The 22890-nt window shown below is 47.4% G+C and overlaps 1 protein-coding gene across 1 annotated transcript in view; it reads left to right on the forward strand.

The window, feature by feature from the left end:
* RTN4R (reticulon 4 receptor) overlaps positions 1 to 22574 on the forward strand; it is a 29019-nt gene extending 6445 nt beyond the window's left edge. The window contains exons 2-3 of the mRNA XM_009282109.2: positions 20163 to 20201; positions 20535 to 22574. Coding sequence (XP_009280384.1) covers positions 20163 to 20201; positions 20535 to 21964 — 1469 coding nt within the window. The 3' untranslated portion in view covers positions 21965 to 22574. The remainder of the gene's footprint in view (positions 1 to 20162; positions 20202 to 20534) is intronic.
* The last annotated feature ends 316 nt before the right edge of the window (positions 22575 to 22890 follow it).

The raw sequence follows: 22890 nt of genomic DNA on the forward strand, positions 1-22890 counted from the left end.
CAAGCATTTACTAATTATTTCTCAACACGAAGCCTGCCATATTTGGTGCCTAACCTTGAAGATACCTCTCTGGCCATGGTCACTCTACCAACACCAGCTCCGCCACCTGCAGTGTGCTGAGCCATATGACCCTGCTGTATAATAGGGCAGAGCAGCTATCCTCGCTGTTCAGGGGATGTGGCATCCACGTGCTGCAGTCTTAGAGCTTAGGTATTCAGTGAACATGAAAAGTCCTGAACTGAGTGAATCTCACCACTTTCTTCAGTCTTGGGTGAGGGAGGGTATGTTCCCACGGCACAGTGACATGCAGGGCTGCAGCACCTGGGCTGCTGTTGGGTATTCGAGGCATTCTCGTGCAGGATGCTCCTCTCCCCTACAGCTCTGACTGCAAGTGCAGACGTAACAAACTTCATCACCTCTGTCAATCCTACTGGCACCCATCTGCAGCTGTGGGGTTGGGATACCTCTGAAAATCAGGCCAGCAAGGAATGAACTCCAAATAATTCATGGTAGCTTGAGGGTTAAGCCTGCCTATGCTTCTGCGATCAGGGGTGAAAGAGAGGTTTAGGAGCCAAGACTGAGTCAGAAAGCCCCGTGGTCCATGCTGCCTGGCTTCCCGGCTTTCAACAGGTACCCCTAAGTGATGTTGGGGTGGGAGTGGTGCTCTGCAGTTTCTGCTTCTGAGCCCAGATGCAGCCAGCAGTGCAAGGATCCTGAGGGAGCAAGCAGAGGACAGCATGAGCTTATTGCCTGAGCACACAGCAGGGGAGGGAGCACTTTTTCCTCATCGCTCCTCAGTGGAGCATTTCTGATTTTTAATTCCCGGATGTGTCATGTCAAATACAAAAGCAGTCCTCTGAGCAGGGACTGAAATAGACCTTCTCCCTTCTGTACCCTGTCCCGGTCTCAGGTTCATCTCCTGCCTCATTCTTTGCAAGATTTTGTTGTATTTGTCATGGCAGACCCGTGCTCAACACATTTCATTTTTCAGTCCTTCCTGCTAAGGTTACGGATCCAGCCCTTCAGCATGCTTATTGGTTCCTCTTGAATCCACTTGGATGTGGTTATGATCTGGAGAGTTCAGATGCCCGAAGTTGCCCCCCTTTCTCTGGAGTCTCCCACCAACCATTGAGATGCTGCTTACTGATGCACAGGGATAGCTTTAAGCTTGTGAATTTGCCAGTGAGGTGCAGGTAGACACGTTAAAGTTACATAGGGCACCAGGTCTATGAAGGAGCCCCTCCTTGTGCTGTGATGCTCCTGCGTCATCATCATCATTATGAATTGATGCCACTGGTGTCTTTTGCTAGAAACTGATGATTTTTAACCTGCACGTGGGATCTGACAGCTCTGCTCCCAGGATATATGCACCTTGGACCAGCCCTGAGTAGTTGCTGAGGAATGGCTCTTCTCTCTGGGCAGATGTGTGGGGCCACCACTTTGCTGTGGGAGCTCACTAGTTTTCAGAGCCTGGCCAGTCTAGACAGTCTGTGTGAAAAGCATAATCTTGTGACACTGTAATGGGAGCTTCAGCTGATCGTCTTAAGAGGGTGTTCTTGGTTGTTAAAAGATCACGATTTATACACAGGGGCTTTGCTTTCCACCCTTTTAAATAGTCTTTCCATTTTCCTAGGATCTCTCTCATGCTCCGTCCACTAACTCACTGTTGTTAAAGGCGTCTAAAAACATATAGTACTCTTTATATGCAAGAATATCTCAATTTACTTCTTCATTTTTGTTTAGGTAGGCAGTCCATCAACATCTGCTTTTGCTTGGGAAGTGTTGTGTTTGGCCACCCTCTCTAACTCAGTTCTTCCAGAGTCCAGACTGGCATACCAGTGCTGTGAACATGACTGGGATGGCACTGGACCTGGTTGTTTCCAGCCAGCCTGGTTTTCTGGAGCTGATGTAAACTCTTCTTGTAGTCTAAAGTTGTTTTCTCTTTCTAATGTCAGAGTCACTGGAGAGGCCATGCTCTAAAATGTCAGACTATTTGTACCTTCTTTTGGGGATAACGGGTCAGTGACTTCACCTGAAGTTCAGCTGAGACCATTTCTCTTAAAGGTTGGTCCTTCTCGATGTCACATCAGTGCATTCATTAGTTCAAATTTCATGCAAATATGATTTGAAATGTTCTTAATGATCTTAGACAAAGCTATGATACCTTTCCTCGACTTTGCATGTTATTTCAGGTAGTCCACAGAGACAGGGTGATTGATGGTAAATTCACACTGAGGTCCAGCTGACCTATTACAAGAAGGGTGCATGAAGCAAATGCAGAAGAGCCACAGGTGATGATGTGCCCCTTTAGAGGATATGTCACTGGTGTGGAAGGCCAGGTGGGATCTTCCGCTCCATCAAAGCCAATTCAGGATGTTCAGTGCCACACATTCTCAGTATCTTCCATATACACCAACACAGAACTAAATTGAAGCCTTTTGGTCTATTCCTATTATCCTGAGGGTTTCTTCTCTCGGATTAGGTAGTTTATAACTAGCTCATAAGTTAAAAATGCTGATTTCATGCCTCTTCATTTGTCTCCTCTGCTGAATTACTTGTGTCTGGATGTGATCTGATCAGTGGTTACACAATCTGTATTCAAATCAGTGGTCTATAGCTGACAACCATTTATTTATATATATGTTTATTTTTTTAAATCAGTACCCTGCATCACCCATTTATTAATTTCTGCAAGGTCGTGCAAGTCTCAGATGCACCAAAGCTTACAAGCATCTTAGCAGAAACTTTATGTGTCCCTTGCTGCAAGTGCTTTTCAATTCTCTCTTTCTCTTTCTCATTTAGATTTTCTTCTCAGTCTCTTGTAAATGTCTGTCAGCCGTGGGCTTCCCTTGTACTGTTGTGATTATCAGGAACGGCTGAACTCCCCTCCAGGCGTGAGGGCTCCCGTGGTTCTGAAAGCTGTGGGTCTGCTCCTCCTGACATGCAGAAATTATTTTGCCAGCATTAGAGAAATTGCTTTGGTTTTGTGCATTAATGCTACTATCAAGCCTTAACTTTTTTTTTTCCGGAGATTGCCATGTTGCCTTGTCCCTGTTCTTCAGTAGCTGTTTTAAGTAGTCAGACTTCCACACTTGCCTTGAATATCTTCTCCTTCTTTTTTGAAGTTACTCCCTTCAGAAATGGTTTTAAGTACACTTAGTCTCCCTCTTTCTCAAAGAGTTTTGTCTCTCATTTGCTTCCCCTCTGGAGAGAAATTTCTTGTGTGTCATGGGACCTGACTTTCATTGCTGTTATTTCGGACTGCAGCTGGTTTAAGTTGGCAGATTTCGGTGATGTTCTGACTCATGTGTGGAGCAGAGCTGGGGGCTGACTTTTATTACCATCTGTCATGACCTGGGAGTATTTATACCTCTAAAAGGTGATATTTTGATGTCCCTTTTTCTCCAAACATTTTCTCCTGAAAAATTTCTTTTTGTGGAGCACCAAATGTCCTTCCCTTCCCTTGCATAAGGATGACAAAAAAAAAGCCTAATAACGTTGACCTGTGGTGCTGTGCTGGTCTGAGTGATGGTTTTACATCCAGATGCTCTGTTCCAATCCAGAAATTGAGCTGGGACTATTTTGGCCAAAACTTTCCGGTTTTATTTTTTTCCAGCTCTTTGCAAACAACCTGCCTAGAGTTGACCTGGTGTGTGTTTGGTTCACTGGCTCTCTGCAGCTCTGTCTTCATGTGGGTACCAACCTGTGCCATTGCACAGCTCATTTCTGAGGTTCAGCTTTGAAATAGAGAGGACAGACAACATGTTTTCCCTGCGGTCTTTCCATATCTCCTTGTTGATGAGCCTTGCTATAATGCCTGGTAGGGCAGTTGCTCCTCCTTCAGCTCAATAAATTTACTGTGCTACACTGCTTCCTCCTGTATTTTTTCAGGATTCTGCAGCCCTTAGGACACACAATTAAGACATTTCAACCTGTGCACAGAGCTGGTCCTCCAAGTTCAGCTGTGGATAATAATCTTTCTCTCACCACTTCCATAAGTTTCTTGGTGTTTTGGTTAAGCAAGAATATCAGAAACTAAGAGCTATTGTAACGGCGATCAATAATAACAATTGTATTCTTTCTGATAGTCTCTAGGAGCCCCAGGCAGGAACTAACATTTGGCAATGCAAGCACAGAACAAAAATTCACTCCCAAGTAAACCACCTTGCCTTCACTCGTTATCAGCCGTCATCTTGCAGCTCTCTGGCAGCTCCTCAGATATGGCTCTTTTATCTATAGTCTTTCCCCTTCACACTGATTAGTTGGAACGCTGATCATTTTCCCCAGAAGTAGCTGCATTTTTCTAGCCTATATCAATCTGACATTTTTTTTCCACAACCCTCCCTGTCATTTATCTATCCCCACTAATGCTGAAAGCTTCTCCAGCTCAGTAGGGGCAAATTTAATTAACCTGCTATTTTCTCCCATTCTCATTTAGATCATTAATGAGAGTGCCTAATGAGTCTGGGTCTAATAGTGGTCCCAATGGCCTATCACAGCACATGTCCTCCTCTCGATATATCAACCAGTTAACATTCAGCTTCAGTTGGGATGTCTCAGCCAGTAGTAGTCATTCCTCCAATCCAGTACAAATTGCTGTTTCACGTAATGTGTCAGGAGTGAGCTGGTTGATGCTGTACCGTGTGTTGCCCATCTGCCTGCCTTGCCCAGCCAACTGGAGATGAAGGTGTAGGTCTCTGCCTCAAGTCAGGCACTGGGGGGATACAACAACCAGGTCTCTCACCACATTGGGCTTATGGGTGAAACGGTTATGCACCATTGGGCACCCCTGCAAGCCTCTCCATACTCAGCTGGCCAAGCAAACCCCTGTATGCTGAGGTCCATCGACACCTGGAGATGGAAGCGTGCACCCTCGCGCTGGTAGGTGGCAAGAAAATTTATGTGCCATCAGCTTTGCAGGCAGCTGAGATGAGTTTGAGAACTGCTGTGGCAGTTGCATTTTAGGTGGTGACAGCTCTTGGGGAGGTTTGCCACTGCAAGAGCTACCCTTGTCCCAGCGACCGGCCACTGTTGCTGTTTCACTCACTTTGCTGCTCTCTGACCAGCCGGAGATGAGGGGATGCTGCGCTGTGGGAACTGGCCAGAGTACCAGGGAAGATGAACAGGAGGACATTGAACTTGTTTGATTTCAACTCAGGCAGCGATTTTGAACAAACCCAGCCATCAGACACCCCCACCCTCTACCCCATCACAGGAAACCCCAGAGGGACCTTCCAAATCTAGGATTAGCCGGTTCCCTGATAATAGCCTCTGGGCACCAGCAACTAACATGAGGGCTAAGAGGCATGCGTCACCTTCAGCAGGATTTAAACACGTAAGAGGAGAGGAGAAAGAAATAGCTGCTGGATTTTAACATTAGCAAATGTCAAACCATACATTTGGCAATGGAAAAAAAACTAAGGTGACCTCTAGACGGCCGGGAGAAGAGCTGGAATATTTTGGTAGTAAAGGGGATTTAGGGATTCAGAAAGCATTATCTTAAGGATGAGGGACACACTGTGGCTTCAGCAAAGGATGCTATCGCCTGGGAAGAATAAAGGTCCAGAAGGTATTTTATCGGTGCAAGGCCTATGTGAAGCCACCAGCTGAAGCCACCAGCTGAACCCAGCAGCACACATGGCTGGAGACACAGGGAGCGTGGACGGCTCTGGGGCAGGACACAGACCTCCCCGATGGCCGGACCCTGCAGAAGTAGAAAACGGTAAGCAAAGGGAAGCGCAAGGCTTTGCTCAGGGCAGAGGAAGACTTAGGTTTGTGGCAGTGTGAAGAAGAAAGGCTACTCTGAGGTGATGACTAGGAGAGGGGTGCAGGCAGGAGATGCTGTGTATACACATCAGCAGAGACCAGGGTAAAAGTGGTGCAAAGTCAAGAAGAGATTGCCCTCCTTTGGAAACAGCACAGGCTTGGTCCTCGAAGCACTGGGAGGACACCCTTCCTTGAGGTGACATTTTATCAGTCAATGCAGAATTTGTCCACAATTTCCTTTGTTGTCAACGTGATTTTTCTGTGTGCTTTCCCCGGTTGCTTGGTGTGTCAGGCTGCTGCTGCTTGTCACGCAATGCTACCGCATGGTGCTGGTTTGACCAAGCTGTCCCACAAGGGAAGCTGTTTTGGACTGTTTTCTCAGCAAAAGGTGGGGGTGAAGGGGATGTCACCCCAAATAACATCTTAGAAGGAAAATAGCAAGGCAGGGGCCAAGGGTGGTGAAGCAGAAACAGCAGCATCTAAATCCTGAGTGGAAGTAGGTTTTCATGAGGATGTAAGTAGTAATGCAGGAGCCTTTCTGACTCTTCTGGCTCTCTGTAATCAAGGTGAGATTGTCCGAGTTTGCTTAATGCTACATCTCTGAAAAAATCCCTAGGGGAGGGATGGCAGAGACAGAGGCACCAGAAGAAAAAGACAATCCGAAATTCCTAGCTTTACTCTGAAGTACTCGTGGTTTCCCTGTGTGAGATCCCTGGCCTGATTCCTCACACAAGGCTGGAGGGGGTTTGCTGGGCTGAGATGGTTTGCTGGGCAGTTTTTGTGGAGTTTTGGTTTTGGGAGGTGAGAGTACTGAAGAGGTTTGTATGCCAAGGCTGGCATAAAGCACACTTTTTTGAAACGTGTTGTCTGGATAGTGCCCGCTGGAACCGGCAGGGTTTGCTTTCCTTGTCCTTGCTCCTGTCAGAAGTTGCACAAACTATTTCCCCAGAGAAAGGAGAGTTTGCTTCCACTTTGGCAGGGAAAAGAGAGCAGGGGGAAATGAGGAGTCTTTTTTTTCTGTCTTCAAATCCACAAGATTTACTCTTCTCTTTCCTTGGCTTGCGTCAAGTGTGAGAAATCCCAAAGAAAGTAACAGTGAATATGCTAGGATGAGCTTTTTCCAGGCTGTAAGAGATGGGATATTCTCCTTGTAAATGTATATATTTCCTATCAGGTCACGTTTTGGTGCCTGATGTTATTGCTCTTAACCTTGGGGGTATCCTGCAGGATTGAGCTTCCCAGGTGCATTTTTGTGATTCTGATGTAATTCCTATTCATAATTTGACCAATTTCTTCCTTTTTTCACTTCAGTTAATTCCTTTGATGACCTGGTTCCTATTTCCCCCAAATCAGCAGTTGGTCCTTGGTCTCCCTCCCAGTGCTGAACGAGGTGAATTAAACAAATAAAGATGGCAAATGAAATGGAAAAAAGTTCACTTAGTATCATGAAATATTAATAGCCACTTAGTATTAGGGGAAATTAGTCCTGCTGCACTAAAACTGCTCTGCATGGAGTGACTGAACTGCAGGGTGTGAAGTCTGTGTCCCTGTGGAGATTTGCAGGTCCTGACTATAGGATGAAGATTGCCTTCAGTAAGCTTCATGGTTTGGTTCTTTTAATTAAGTAATATGCTTCAGGGGCTAAAGCAAAATGTGTTGCTACAACATCCCTTTCTCAGACAAGGCTGGCAGTGGAACAGCAATGCCTACCTTGCCCGCTGTGGAAGAGTAAGGAAAGGTTATTGGTTTGAGAGGGCGATGCCAGAGTGACGTGAATACCCGGTCCTGGAGAAAAACAAGTCTCACAGAGTCAGTGCTAAGGAAATCTTTTATTTTCTCTGAAATGATCCTGAGTGCTTAAGCAACTTGCCTGTGGAGGCTGTGAAGTAGCATCTCCAGAGAGGGATGCCCGGCTGCGGTGAGACACCATCCATCAGGAGTGGTTTATGGAGAGTGGCAGTAATCCAGCCGTGGATGGAGGTGCAAGCCTTTTCCTAAGGAGTGTGCATGGGAGCTCTGTCAACATTAGGTGACAAGGTCCCAGTTCTAATTCCTTATAAGTACCAGAAAATCAGGGGAGTCCCAGAGGCAGGGAAGGCCAGTGCCCACCACTTGTTTAAAGCAGCAAGTGGGAAAGCCCCGTAGGTAAGGAGAGGCTCGTCGGTTCGATCTCAGTGCTGCAGGAGAAAGAGGAAATGTTAACATAGCTAAAGATCAAAGGCATAGAAATATCATTAATTTCAACTGGTAGATTTCCCAGAAAGTATTCTTAAACCCAGTCGAGTTCTCATTTTTTTCTGATGCTGTTTTTAAAGATATTGCTGTCACTATTATTTATTAATCATATTGCCACAATGCCAACAAGCCCCAGGCATGGACTAATGTTCTGGTGTATTAGATGTGGACAAAAAAAACCCAGTCTCTACTCGTGTATCTGGATTTTCATAATATATTTAGACTTATGTCAGGCACTTGATTTACTTGGTTGAAAGTATAGTCTCTATTGAATCAATGGACAGTTATTAAATGGATTAAGAAACAGGCAGCTAAAAGCTCCCAAAATGCGTTTGTTTTTGGAGGATCATTGCCGAACAAGCTGCTTGCATACTAGCTTTGCAGGATTCAGCTTTCACCGCGGTGTATTTCACTATTTTCATGAATGATCCGGAAAATATATATAAATTAGTTGCCCGTAAAGTTTGCAGCTGACTCGAATTTTGCCATGATAAATAATGATGAAGGCAAGTCTTTAATGCAGAGCAATTGCAATTGCTTGGTAGACTGGCAACAGTGAAACAACATGAATTTTAATACAGCTAAATGCTCGGTCATCCATCTCCGAGCACAGAATGTAGGCCACTTCGTCAGGCTGGGAGACTGCCTGCTTGAGGGCAGCAACTCTAAAATTGATTTAAGGGCCATATTGGATAACAGGTGATTATGAACATTTAATGCCCTGTAGTGGTGAAATGGATTAACATGATCTCTGGATAAAGAGGGGAAGCCAAAGTCTGATTAGGGAGTTTTTATCCACCTTGATTAAAAAGCAGGAAGGTGCTGTAATCTACTGTAGCTGTAATGAGACCCAAAGGCTGGAAGTTGAACTGAGGGCTTTTGGCGTGGAAATCTGGTGCAAACTCCTGGCGGTATACTATGGGGTCTCTGAACTCATGGGGGATACCTGTTGTAAGAGGTGTGGGCAGCTCAGCCAGCCACCAGGGGCTGCTGCCTTCAGTGAGGTTCAAGCCTTGTCTTGGCTGCAGGCTGGGATCCTTTCCCCATTGCTCGCTTCCCAGTTTCCATGCAAATGGAAAAGTGTATCATTAGCGTCCTATTGTATTCTTGTTTAGCTTGGTTTCACAGAGTCTGCACATCACAGAGCAGTATGTTTATAGAGTTGTGGGTGTCATGTTTCTTATCTGGTGAGAGTGGATGAGAGAGCTGCAGCAGGGCAGGCAAGCATATCTAATGCTGAAACTGCAAAGGAGACAAAGCCAACACCTGATAAAGACAATGGCAGTTGAATTTGCACACTTATTAAAAATCAGTCCCAACTTTTATCTGGGAATGAAAGACTGAGTCATGTGAACGTAGCGGGGATGCGTGCCAGGGAGCTGGGAGGGATGCCAAGAGAGACAGGGGAAAGGAGGCAGAGGGGGGAGCATGGCTAGACTGTGCTTCTGTCCCACCGCATGGATGGAGGGGCCGGGTGTCCAGGGGGGTGCTGAGAAATGCCCTGTGTCTGCACCACAGATCTCGCTGTAAGGGAACTTCATGGTAGAGACCTTACATTTCATTGCATGGCTCTGCTACTCCACCATCCAAGGTGACAACTCACGGGGTGGTGTGGAGAGCTCTGGTTATCCAGGCTCAGAAAGGAGAGCATCAAGTTGTGAGCAGCGTAGAGAAATATGATCTTCAGTCACCCGTGTCTGCTCTCATGTTTTCATTTCTAGCTGTTCCTTGAAAAAGTGGTTTTGTCTAAAGTCGAAATTAAAATGTTCTCCCTCTCCCTGTCCTACTTGTGTTGCCTGGGGCATTGGCTCCCAAGCTGGTTCTTCAGCTGCAAGGGTTGTCTGTGTCCATGCAGACAACCAAACTGAGGTCATGGGAAATTTTTGGAGCAACTTTTCCTTCCAGGCTCTTTCCTAGAATTCATTCCTCCACTACACATGATCTGCAGATGCTGGGTTTGTAAGCAAAAGCTGAGATAAATGTCATTTTAGAGGAAAACCAAGAAAAATGCTGCCTAGTGCAATGGGGCACTTCCAGTGCTGAAGATGTGGGGGTGGGATTCGCAGCTGCCAGGTGGGGTGCAGTCCCAGATGGCTGGGGGAGAGCAGGTGTAAATGCCATCTGGAGCTTTACCTCTCCTTTCTGTGAGTCACTCGCACACAGTGCTTTCACCAGTGCCGGGTTCGGATACACAGGAAACTCTGCTTCTTAGTAATAATGTTTTGAAGCATTCCTGAGATACTTCGGGCTCCACGGGAGATCTAAGTCATCTCAGGAAGCAGAGTTTACTTCCTTTGGACACCTGTTTGTACCTGATTTTTTACAAATATGGCACAGATAATACTAACTTCCGTAGGAGCTAGTTGTGATTCACAGTGCATATTTTCTCACTTCATTCCTCACAGTGTGAGGATTGAATGGTGGCAATATCATAGATGATCCTGTTCATGCAATGTGCTGGGTGCGTCCCATCCAGATAAGATGGAAATGAGGATCGTGACCACTTATGATGCCGTCACCCACGGTGCCAGGGACCAGTCACAGCTTCTTTCAGTCTGCTTTCTTAGGCAGCCTGGGATCTGCTAGGATTTACTGGGATGGATACGGATTTTAGTCATATGACACTTTGCAAAAGACAGTGTGGCAGGGACAGCTATGATGATACGTGACATTAGTGGCCATGACTTGGAAAAAAGGCAGATGTGACATTTCTCCCAGGTTGTGAGGAAGGAGCCCACCTCCTCTTCTGCGTACTGTGCTCAGTCTGGCCAAGCTCAGCGTTGCAATAAGTGCACCACTGCAGCTCTGCGTGGTGGATTAGGATCACAACAGTTATTCAGAGCGGTCGACCAAGATGAATTCATGACACATGGATTCGGAGAGTTCAGCTTGTACCTGCAGGCTTTCATGGGTGTCTGCTTGTTCTGCTGGCTCTCCTGCAGCAAGCCGACAGCCTTCCTGCCCATCCTCCTCCTTTTCCCTCCTTCGTGCTCATTTTTTCCAGGGGTGCCACCGGCTGCTCCAAATGCTGGTTCCAGACCATGTGCTTTCACCTTCCCTTTGGGCACTGGGCATTTTCTGCCCAGACTTCTTGCCTCTCATCTGACTTCCACATCAGATATTTGCCTTGGACTTCTGCCTTTGTCACAGACAGTCCCCTGCATTGGGTATCTGCGTGAGATTTTTGCCTCTCCCCCAGCTATTGCCATAGTATTTGGTAACTGGCACGGTATCATGTCAAACCCATCTGCTCAGAGCCAGATCCCTACAAATACCACGTGCCCTACTGGGTACAGAGGCTGATGCTGAGATTGGCCTGGGGGAAGCTGTGGTGCAGGGACCTTTGTGGTGTCACACTGGTGGAGGGGACACTAGAGAGAGCCAGGAGCAAGGCAAAACCAAGACTTTGCGTTATGCCTTTAGGAGAGCTGAACATAGCCATGGTTGTTCCAGTGTTAAGCAACCGTACATGATCACATCCTGAAAGGGGACACACTTCTGCATGTAGTAGGAAAACCAGCTTGCCTCTGAGGAAGAAAAAGGGAACACTGGGAGAGCTTGGATAGGCTAGCAGCATCTGGGATCTACACTGTCTGCATGGAAAGGGCCAGGGTTGAACAGTATCAGGCCCGGGACTGAATGGTATAAACCCACATAAGAGGCCTTTTCTACAGTTCTCCATGTTTTCACTTTAAGGTCATAAGCTTTCCCCTTTAAAAGGTCATAAGTTTTTCCCTTCCAGATATGGGATAGATAGCTGGAAATAGGACAGATGGAAAACATGGAGATTTATTACATCTTACACAAGAACAGCTGAAAATTCTGCCTCTGCTGATAGAATTGGCAGAGACTTAGTCCCACCAGGTGAGGTGGCAGAACACAGAGCTGGCAAGAGCGCTCATTGAAGCATGGCCTAGGATATCCATAGGATTTTCCTATGCCTATCCATAGGAAGCAGTGATAACTAGGTCAGCTTTTTAATGCCTAAGAGAATAACCTCGTATCAAAGATGCGAGCAAAGTTTATTCCTCTTTTTATGCAAACCATTTTAAGGAGCATCTTTAACCTGTGTTGATAGGTAGGGATTACCAAGTCCTTATTTCTGTGAACTACTGCTGCAGCTTGGCTGCTGGATCAGGAAGATGTCACTGCTACAACCAGCTTACATTTTAAGATTTGGGCACAACAGTGAACTGTGATAATATTTCTGCTTGAAGGAAAGTGGATATCTGGGCACGTGATTTGTTGCAGCAAGGGGTTTCACGGTAAAATTCATAACCACAGACTAGATGGCAGATGCAATTCAGCATTTATAAATACAAAGTAATGTACACTGGCAAACAGCCCAGACCCTTACCTAAACAAACACAATGATGGGCTCTAAATGAGCTATTGCCACTCAGCAAAGTGATCTTGGGAATTTCGTGGAGGGCTCTCTGAAAAGCTCAGCTTGATGCTGAATGATGGCAGGCAGAGTGCAGGAGCTGTAAGGGACAGAGCAGGACACCTAAACCTGTGCAGGAGCTGTAAGGGACAGAGCAGGACACCTAAACCTCTGCCTAAGTCCATGCTGCAGTTGCATCCCGGGTATTGTCCTCCCACCCCAACAGTGAAGAGGACCTGGAAAAGATGCAGAGAAGTACAGCAAAAAAGTCTGGAGTAGCATTCATACAGTGACCTAGGGCTTGGAGAAAACCTGAGGGAGTGGAAAGAAGGTTTCATAGTCTGTTAAGGAGACAGGGAAATTCTGCCTCAGGCAGGCCCTGGGCAGCTCCTGTTTGCCCAGAGCTTGGAGAAGATGCCAAGGCAATGCTCACACCGTTTAGTATTGCCTTTCAATACACATCTGCTCCTGACCACTGTGTCGGACCAGCCCAAATGGGCCCTTGTCTGACTCAGTGCAGCTCTTGTCACGTTCTTGTATTATAACGAAGGCTTTTCTCTTTCTCATTTCCTGGCCTCACAGGGCATGACTACGCTATAATAATTGATATTAGTGTTATTGTTATACAGGGACCTAATGACTCCTGTATTTAAATCCCTTGATATATTCCCCTATGAAGGTTTCTCATGACCTTTTCTTTGAGACTCTTTCACATCTCTATGGCTTGCAGCAAGCCTTTGAAATTCAGCAGGAGGAAAGGAAAACCCTCTGGCTAGAGAAGAGGCTTTTTTTTTTTTTTTTCTCATCATCAAATTCATATTCAAATTGGCTGAAATATAAACTGTTAACTATCACCTTTTCCTTTCTCTCCCTGATGTTGCTGAGGGAAGTGCTGGCAAACCACCAAAAGTATAACCCTGCCCAAATGTTTTTAGGCTAAACTGATGCTGCTGCCAAAATGCTGGGAGCGCTGGAGAGTCTCTGGCAGGGATGGGGAGCACCGCCGGCCGGGAGCTGCTTTGGCACATGCCCGTGAACGGATGGAGCTGCCCTGGTTAAGGTTTGTGCTGCACTCAGCTCACGTAATGAGTCATGTAGTTCAGCCCTAAGCGATGCTGAAGAATCAGCATTCAAACCCCTCTGGAGATTTGTGAGGATGGATTCTAAGAATTGCACATGATATAACTCTCTTTTACCTTCTTCCCTTAAAAATATCCCTGCAATATTAAGTCCAAAAATCACATTAAGGGAGTATGATTTAGGTGAAAAAGATGAACACCTAGAAGTTAGGAAATGGCACATCTATTGCCTCCATCCCCTGCCTGGATGCATTACGGAAATGACCTTTCATTTCTCACCGCATATGATATTTTTTCTTTTGAAATCCTGTCTCGTTCAGGGTAGAGGCTGGGTATACCAAAGAGCAGGACTGAGGGTGTACTGCCAAAGGGAATGAAGAGCATCGCAGTCCCAAAGGTTAATGGATCTGGATGCAGTCCCAGAGCATGTGGGATCAGAGACTGTACCTATAGAAGTTAGGGGTGGGGTTCAGGTGCCTAAACATTGCTGCCTGCTGCCATTTATATCACACCCAGCTCCAGCTGCTGGAAAAGCAGAGGTCTCCTAGAGGAGTTGTGTCAAATCTGCCAGCACTCGTGTTGGTGTCTCAGACCCTCAACGGTGTCTAGAAGAGAATTAGCTGGCTATTTTTAGGCAGATGGGATTCGGCACCGGAAAAAGACATAGGTGTTTTGGTGTGAGCTGGGACTCAGCTCCAGCAACAGCCCGTGGAGATGGAGCTGACCCAGTCAGTTGAGCCTGGAGAGCAATTCAGTGCCTTGGAGCAGACACGGAGCTGCGGTCAGCTGGCTCGCTCCAGTGACCACACTGACTATTCACCTTGACAGGGGTGCCTGACACCCCAACATCCCCATGGAGCTGCAGATATGCCACAGGACCTGCAGCAGTCCCAAAATTTTCTGCTGCAGCTGGCTGCCAGGCGACTGCCTGAGGATGCTTGCACGGCAGTGGGCACCTGTGTGCTGGGACCTGCTCTGTTCGTACCCGCGTCAGGTCCTCAGTTCCCCAGAGTTGTAACACTGGTTGCTTCTCCCAGGTGCTTGTGTGGCGGCAGAGCATCACTCCTCTCCTCTCCTCACCCTAAAGCCACTCCAGCTGCACCATCCTGAACCAGCCTTCCTCTCTGCAGTGGAGGGAGGAGGCAGCAGAAGAGAGAGAAACTCCAGCCTGGGGTGAGACTCATCCAAACCAATTCTCCTTCCTCATTCACCTCTCGATTCGCCTTTGATTTGAAATGCATAAAAGTGCTGCCCTCTTCCTTTTGGCGCACACACACTCACACACACAGACCCACCTTTGGCCACAGGACAAAGCAGGAGACACTGAAGCTGCTTTGCAGAGTGTCTTTCAAAGCCATGTGCTGAATTTCAAACAATATCAGTTCAGAACAGGGAATTATAGCAGCTATAGTGTCTCCGTACTATAAACAAAGGCAAAATGCTGTGTGCATCAGCAAAAGGCTTTGTATTGTAAAGTACTCCCTTTATGTCCAACCAGGAGAGAATTCAAATGATTATTGACCCTCCACTGTAGGAAAGCAGCATTATAATATCTCCAAATCAATAGAGACAAGTGCAGAGCGGCAGAGAAAGGCCACGGCACTGCAAACTGCAGAAAATTGCATTTTGCTTTGGCCTCTTAAAAAGTTTGCAAAGCATCTATTAGAGGCCCCCGGAGCCTTTTCTTTCTAATTGCCATGTTTGACAATGCGATCGCACAGGGGACTAGCGGAAAGACAGATAATGGACCCACTTTAATTGCTTCCCAGTTCCATGAGTCATAACACTTCTGAGATGGCAAAGGGGAAGTGCGGCAGTTTGACTGAAGGAGGTATCTGGCTTTTAAGAAAGCTCTGGAGGAACAAATGCTAAACTCAAAGCCAAAGTCTTGGAGGGACTGAAGGTTCCAGGTACTGGGTTTTCTTTCATCTTCTGCATTTGACTGGAACTATCCAGTTAAGTTTTAATCGTGTTCTGGAAGGGGTAGGAATGGCTTCTCGTCTAAGGGATGAGGGAATGGATGTTATGCCAAGACACTTTTTCTCAGGGATGAGCACTAAGGTTGAGTCCTGCAGGTGGAAGAGTCCAGCAGGTGGTGGAGGGTCCGGTGTCAATCACTTGGCAGTGGTGGTGGGAGCACACTGCGTAGGCAGAGCTCTGGATGGATTTATCTGGCAGGTCAAGGGAAGGACGCTGTAGTTCCACACTGGGAGCTGGTCTTGGCACATATTTCTGGGAATGGACACACAGTGGACCTTCTGACCTCCCTCCTCCCTGTGCCACCAGTGAATATCTCCTGTACTTCTGGCTAAGGGCAGGGTATGTTTTTCCTGGAAAAAGAAGGAGCCCACAGCCAGAGCTGAACCCAGCACTCCAGGAAAACAAACGATGGCGTTTGCCTGTGCCAGCCAGGCTGCAGTGCAGCTGGGCTCTTTCTGCCCAGGTCCTCTGGATTCTTGTTGTCATCTGCCCTCAACCAGGGCTTTGACCTTTCTCCTCAGGGCAGCACCCACTGGGACCCCTCAGCATCATGGATACTTGGTGCCTTCCAAGAGGAGCAGAAGCCCACGACACTCACACTATTCCTGGCAAGTTTTAAGCTGTGTCTGTGTGATCTTTGCCTGGCTACCCTCTGAAGGTCTTCATCCTTCCCCTCTGCTTTGTGCCAAGGGAAACAAGCTGCAGTGTGGTGTACAGAACAGTGTACAGGCTCTGGGCACTGCCAGGATGTGTCCCAGCCTCTCTGGGGACGGACTGGTTTGCCTGGGTGCTGCCTTCACCTCAGCTGGACAAGCCGTGGGACATGGTGGTTGTGAAGGAGGGGAGGAAAATGGAAAGGAGGAGGTAATCAAAGAGGGGGAGGAACAAGGGAAGGTGGAGAGGAGAACAGAAGAAGGTGGAGCACGTGGCTTTGTGCCAGGGTGCCCGGCTGATGGGTCTTGGGGTGCCTGGTTCCTCTGCCCATCGCTGCAATACAGTCCTCAGATCAGTGCTCCAGCTCCTTCTCTGTGTTATGGCCCCAGCTCTGTGCTAGAGCATGAGGCTCAGTGAGGTCATGGTCCACACCATGCTGCGATGCTCAGCTCAGCATAAAAGGGCTTTGTTGCGATGCTCAGCTCAGCATAAAAGGGCTTGTGTCTGTGCTTTGCATCACGACGTTGGGCCCCAAAACAGATGCCTGTTTCCAAGTGATGGGCTCCAGCCCTGGGGGCACAGGGCAGTGATACAGTTGGCCTGTCTCAATCTTGCCGGACTTGGTCTAGAGTAAGAGATTACCTGAAAATATGGGGGTGTATTCCAGGCAGACAGGAACAAGGTCTGCTGTGCTTCAAACCATCCTAAAACTGTGTGGCTGTGTTAATGTGGCTTGATGCCAGGTCTTAGCAACCTTCCTGTCCCAGGACCCTGCCTTGTGCTCATCCCTGTCCTAAAGTAGTCACTTGGCACCTGGTCAGAAAAAGCAAGGTAATATCTGGCTGGAATTGGATGGATGAAACTGTCCTGGTGCAAGGTCTGGATGGCTTATGGCACTTGGTGACCACTGCGGTCTGGGACACACTGAGCACAAGGCACAGTTACTGGTTGAACACCAGTGACAGAGAAGCTCCTTAGAGCAACAGGGGAAGGCCAAGGCATGGTCCCTCTGGTCTTTGTCACAGCACACCCCAATCTGGCTCAGGAAGAAAGGGTCTGCAGCATCACCTTGACTTCCCAAGGCTGTCTGTGGGCTGCACCCACTCCTGCACTTGCTTCAGGCTCTGTGCTGGCCAGAGACTCTCTGACAACTGCTGGGTGCTGAGCTTTGTCATGGATCAGTCAGGACATGGTTGAGCTGCACGGTGGGAAACTAACTGGAAAAAAGCTTTGGGAGATGATTGACAGTAACTGTCTCTGGTGGAAGGAGCTAATCCGAGCAGCTCAAGAACACCAGGTCGCTAATTAAAGCACACAGGCTAGCCCTGCCTGTAATTAATTTCCCTATGCTGCTCCACTGGCAGCCAGCTATCAGTGCCACTGACTCAGAGCTCCCAACAGCCTCAGACGCATCGGCAGCAGGAGAAGAAAAACCATTTTTCAGAGTGGAGCAGGATTTGCCCCTTCCCTTCTGCTCCTCTGTGCTGGGGAGAAGCTGTAGCATGCCTCCAGCTCTGCACACGCCCAGAGGCTGGGACAGGACCTTGCTGCCTGGCTGTGTCCATAGGAAAGGGCTGGTGGTGCACGCTCAGGGCACAAGCAATCAAGTGATCCAGAGGGTGCAGGAGCATGGCTGTCAGGAGGGGGTGGCACAGGGCAGGGCGGTATTCATATGCATGGCTTGTTCCCTGCTGGCTGCTTCATGTTCTCTCTTTCTCTCCTCGTGTATACCTATATTTATTCTACACTTGCCTCCCCTGGCTGGAGGTGGAACAGGAGTGTTGTCATTGTGATTCCTCTCCCATAGGAATGGTTCTTTGCATTCACTCCACTGTGAGCGTGTCGCATAGTTATAAGGCATGTGGGATGCATCTGGGTTGTGGTTGGATTTTCCCCGAGTAGGCTGTAGCCCCTGCGGTATTGCCAAGGCAGGGAGGAGCAGCTGGGAAGAGCCATGGAGCCTGCAGCATTGTCTGCAGTCCGAGCGCTCTTTTGCTGGAGCAGGTGGTATTGCGTAGTGAGGTGAATCCCATTGCTCCAGTGCCACCCCGGCCCACATCATCTGCATCACGAAACTGAAGAAAGAGGCTCCAGAAAGTCATATTTCTCTGGCTACAGGTTTTCATTATCAGCTGGAGAGGAATCGTGCTGGTCAGAGAGTTGCCAGCATTGTTTTAATTTCCCAGGAGGCTCCTCTTGGTGTGACATGTCTCCAGCAGGGGATTTCAGTTGTCTCGTGTTACTTTGCTCCATACAGTTGTTACAGTTGCTCCATACAATGGGACGTGATATGTCAAAACATGACAAGCCAGCCAGAATGTGTCATAATACTGCACTCAACACACTGCCTTCCAGGGATGCTCAGCAGCTAATAATAACAGACTCAAATTATCTCTGCATGCCGAGCTGTTATTTTTTCTCCCATGTGGACTATGATATATAGGAGTCTCCCACCTATATTGGACCGTTGGATCACCACAGATTTATTAATTGCACACGGTGAATTATTTTGACTAGCGTGAAACTCAGGCCTGGGATCCCAGCCTGTTATTGCAGAAAAGCGGCTTCTCCAATACCTTTGTTATTGCTTCAGTAAACAGTTTGGTAAGATTTCCGTATGATTTACTCCTTTATTGTTGGGGTTTGAAGTTGCTACTTCGACGCAGAGATGATGTGGTTTCATTAGCTCCGTGATTGCCTTTCAGGCTTTTCTGTGAGATGCAACTGCTGTCTCCAGGATTTGGCCCCATGGGAGCCAGCATGCTGCACCACGCACACGTGGCTGGAAGCGACCGGGCTCTCTCCAGTCTCCCCAGTTTGCCCCAGTCTGCATCATTGTCTCTTCATTCCTGACTTTTTGAACTCTGCTATTTTACCTTAAGGTGTAATGAGGCATCAACATGCCTGAACAACATTTTCAGTCTTTCGGGGAAGGAAAAAACCTCCCACAACAGTGAAGAGGGAAAGCTGCTGTTGTCCTTGGGCTGGGGATCCCCAGTGATGGGGAGGAACATGCCTTTTTGCCAGAGGTGCTGTGATGAGCTGGGAAGGAGACACACGTGTCCCTGCTTGCACGTGGTATTTCACAAACAGAGCCTCCCACTGCTAGAGTTGCTGCCCATTCATTTTAGCTCCTGTAAGTGGTTTAGAGGAAGCAATCTAATTACTTGCTGCTAATTGCTGGTAAAGCACTGCTGAAACTGCCTCTCCTCCCTGCCTTCCCCACCCTGGGTAGGAAACAGCAGGTCTCTCTGCAGGTGTCTCAGCTGGAGGTTCATGCTGACCCTCCCTCGCAGGTCCCCTTTCAGAAGACGATGCTGGCTGCACAGCCTCTGCCCATCCCTGCCCATCCTCCAGGCCCTTTCCCAGCAGCCCAGCTGGGGCTGGTGAATTTGGTGAATCAAAATGCTTCCTTGTGATTCCTGTGCAGCCCAGCTCCTGGGAAGGAGGTGGTCATCGCCATGAAAAAATGTTCCTCTCAGGGGCTTTTCAACCCCAATGGGATGCCTGAACACTTGGGACACACGAAACCTACTTCTGCCTTGCAAACTTTGAGGAATCCCTGAATCAAGCATTTCACATGATTTCCTCCAACAACAGTACCGCCCTTTGTGGAAAAACATGCTGTTTTCTCCTCTTCCTTGGTGGCTGCCCAGATTCAAAGGGAAAAAGGTGACAGAGGAAGGGAAAGCAAGACTATGTGGTGTAAAGGTTTGACCGAGAGAAGGAAAGGATGCTTTTGGCCCTGAGACCTCTACAGGCAGGTCTGACCTGTAAGTTATTCTGGGAATCCTCACAGTTATTTCTTACAGGAAGACCAGGTCAGTCAGAAATTGTTCATGGAAAGTCACAAAAGCCACATCTCCATCTTACGTTTTGAACGCAATCTGGGGACACCTGCTTGTTTTGGAGAGTTGTTCAATGATCCCGAAAAGCAAGGAGCTGGTGGCACTGCTGGAATGGGACGCAGAGTTGCCTAGTACAACCCCGTGGCTGCAGGCATCAGCCACAGCTGGGCAGATGCTTTCCCATAGGCTGAACTGCGCTAAATGTGCCTGTGGCAGAGACAAATGGCCCCCAGAAGACAGCCCCTTTGCTCAGAGGTAAGCTCTTTGGAACAGGGCTTATGTTAGATGTGCATTCAGGACCCACAATGCAAATACATAACGATCACTCTCTTTCACCACCAAAGTGTGAAAGGCTGAGGAGGTGCTCAGACTTTGTCACTACAAGTGTATATTGATTTTAGCTATTGTGTTGAGCAGTAGAGCATTTTTAATTCTGCATTTTAATTGTTTGGCTCCCCTGGCATATGTTGTTTGTGGTTAGTGGCAACGCACTTAGAAGGGTGATTTTCAGGCTCATCTATTAGCTGCAAAGGAAAGCGCTCTCCCATGACCCTGGCTAATTTGCATACTATTTTTGTTATCCTTTAGGAAGCAAACTGCTGATTTTGGTGCTTTGCTTGAACATCCAGTCAGAAGTGGAGTCTTGCCCCGGGGCGTGTGTATGCTACAGTGAACCGAAGATTACAATAAGTTGTCAGCAGCAAGGACTGACAGCAATCCCCACTGAGATACCCATCCAGAGCCAGCGCATCTTCTTGCACAACAACAAGATAACCCTTGTGAGGTCCACCAGCTTCACCTCCTGCCGCAATATGACAATTCTTTGGATCCACTCCAACAACATCAGCCTCATTGAGCCTGGAGCCTTCTATGGGCTCAACAAACTGGAGGAGTTAGATCTCAGCGACAACACGAACCTGAAATCTATCAACCCTGTCACTTTCCGGGGTCTTGTTCACCTCCATACCTTACACCTGGATCGCTGTGGGCTCCTGGAGCTCTCCACAGGGCTTTTTCGAGGTTTGTTCTCCTTGCAATATCTCTACCTTCAGGATAATAATCTTCAGAACCTGCTGGATGACACCTTCATAGATCTCGCAAACCTCACCTACCTGTTTTTGCATGGTAACAAAATCAAGAGCTTGTCCGAGAATGTCTTTCGTGGGCTAATCAACCTTGACCGGCTGCTTCTGCACCAGAACAGGGTCAGCCTGGTTCACCGCCGGTCTTTTCATGACCTTGGGAAAGTGATGACCTTGTATCTGTTTAACAACAACCTGACAGTGCTCACGGGGGAAACCATGGCTCCCCTGGTGTCCCTCCAGTACCTACGCTTGAATGGTAACCAGTGGATCTGTGACTGCCAGGCTCGGTCTCTCTGGAATTGGTTTAAACAGTTTAAAGGATCGTCTTCAGAGCTAGAGTGCCACCTTCCCCCTCGCTTGGCAGGGAGAGACCTCAAAAGGCTGCAGAGCGCCGACTTGGAAGGATGCGTCGACTCCTTCAACCAGATACGAACAAGCGTTTTTAGCACTAAGACCAGATCTGGTAAACTGCCAACTGGGGTCCCCCCTCTTGGTTCCCACAATGGCTCCCCGAAGTGCTGCCAGCCAGAAACGGATAAATCTTTTATTTATGAAGCTAAAGGCAAGGCAGGTCCTTCTTCCCACAGCAGCCGGCCATCCTCCAACAACCCTCTCAAGGACAAGGAGAACATGTCCAAAACCAAGTATGTTGAGACGGACCCTTCCAAAAATGGCAGCAACAAGCAGATAAACGATTCCCCCTTTGGGACCTTCCCCAGCATTGTAGACCCTCCATTGACCAAGTTGAAACCAGAATTTCTAGAGCCTATTGAACCTTCCACAATCCCAACCAAAAAAAGGCAGGGCTGCTCTAAAAAGAACAAATCAAAGGCTCAGTGCCGCCTCACCCAGCAAGGAAACAGCTCCACGTTACAGCTCAGCCTAAGCCTTTTGATCCCCCCCTTGGTGTGGAGCTTACTGTTATTCTGCTAAAATTAACTTTTTTCCTGGGTTGATGACACTTTAATACTAGACTTTTGCTGACCTCCATAAATGTTGCAAACAAAAGCAAAACTACCATCCACCCTGAGAAAGCTTTGTTACACAAAAGTTAACTGGATGCCTTTATAAAAAAAAACAAAACAAAACAAAACAAAAAAGACAAACACCAAGATGTACATAATTTATTTGTCCTGAATCCTGTGAATTATACCTTTGGTCTTCGGAACTGCACTTGCCCAAAAAGCAGCTTTTGCTACAGCAGATGGTAAAGAAATATGGTTTATTTACAGGAAAAAAAAAAAAAAGTGTAAGAAATGCTCTGAAAAGAATGTCTAAAATCTGTTTGTAACTTGACATCACACTGAACAATATTGCAGGTTCCCATTTGCAGAGGTAATGAATTTGATGCTGTTTTAATCCTATGTTTATGAATATTGCAGTTTTTCCGTATTCATTCCATCACACCATGTTTACGGGCAGCATTTGTTAAAGAATGCTACCTTTTCCTTCACGAGATTGCAGTATATATAGATATGCATTTTATTTTACTTGTGTACAAGTATACAAAAAAAATATAAAATAAAGATTTCTTTTTCCTAAATGGTTGTCATCTGCAAGGGGTGAAGTACGCTAACCAGCTAAAAAGCTGAAAAATTAAAAGGATGTTGAGTAATCCGTGATCTGAAGGCAGGTTGAGCATTTAACACAACAGTAATAAATAAGACATACTCAGCATGGTTATGCAATCTTTAACTGGTGCCAACAAAGGGTTTCCTTGCATGAAACATGCTCTGCTAATGCTCCTGTTTCCCTTCAAACTGTCCCACGCATTCGCCCAACATCATTCATATTTCAGGATGCTCAGAATAGCAGGAAATATTAGCCCAGCCCCTTGGAGCTGAGGACTCCAGGTTGCA

The sequence above is a fragment of the Aptenodytes forsteri genome, unplaced genomic scaffold (assembly GCF_000699145.1).
Source record: "Aptenodytes forsteri isolate BGI_AS27 unplaced genomic scaffold, ASM69914v1 Scaffold85, whole genome shotgun sequence".
NCBI classification, from domain to species: Eukaryota; Metazoa; Chordata; class Aves; order Sphenisciformes; family Spheniscidae; genus Aptenodytes; species Aptenodytes forsteri.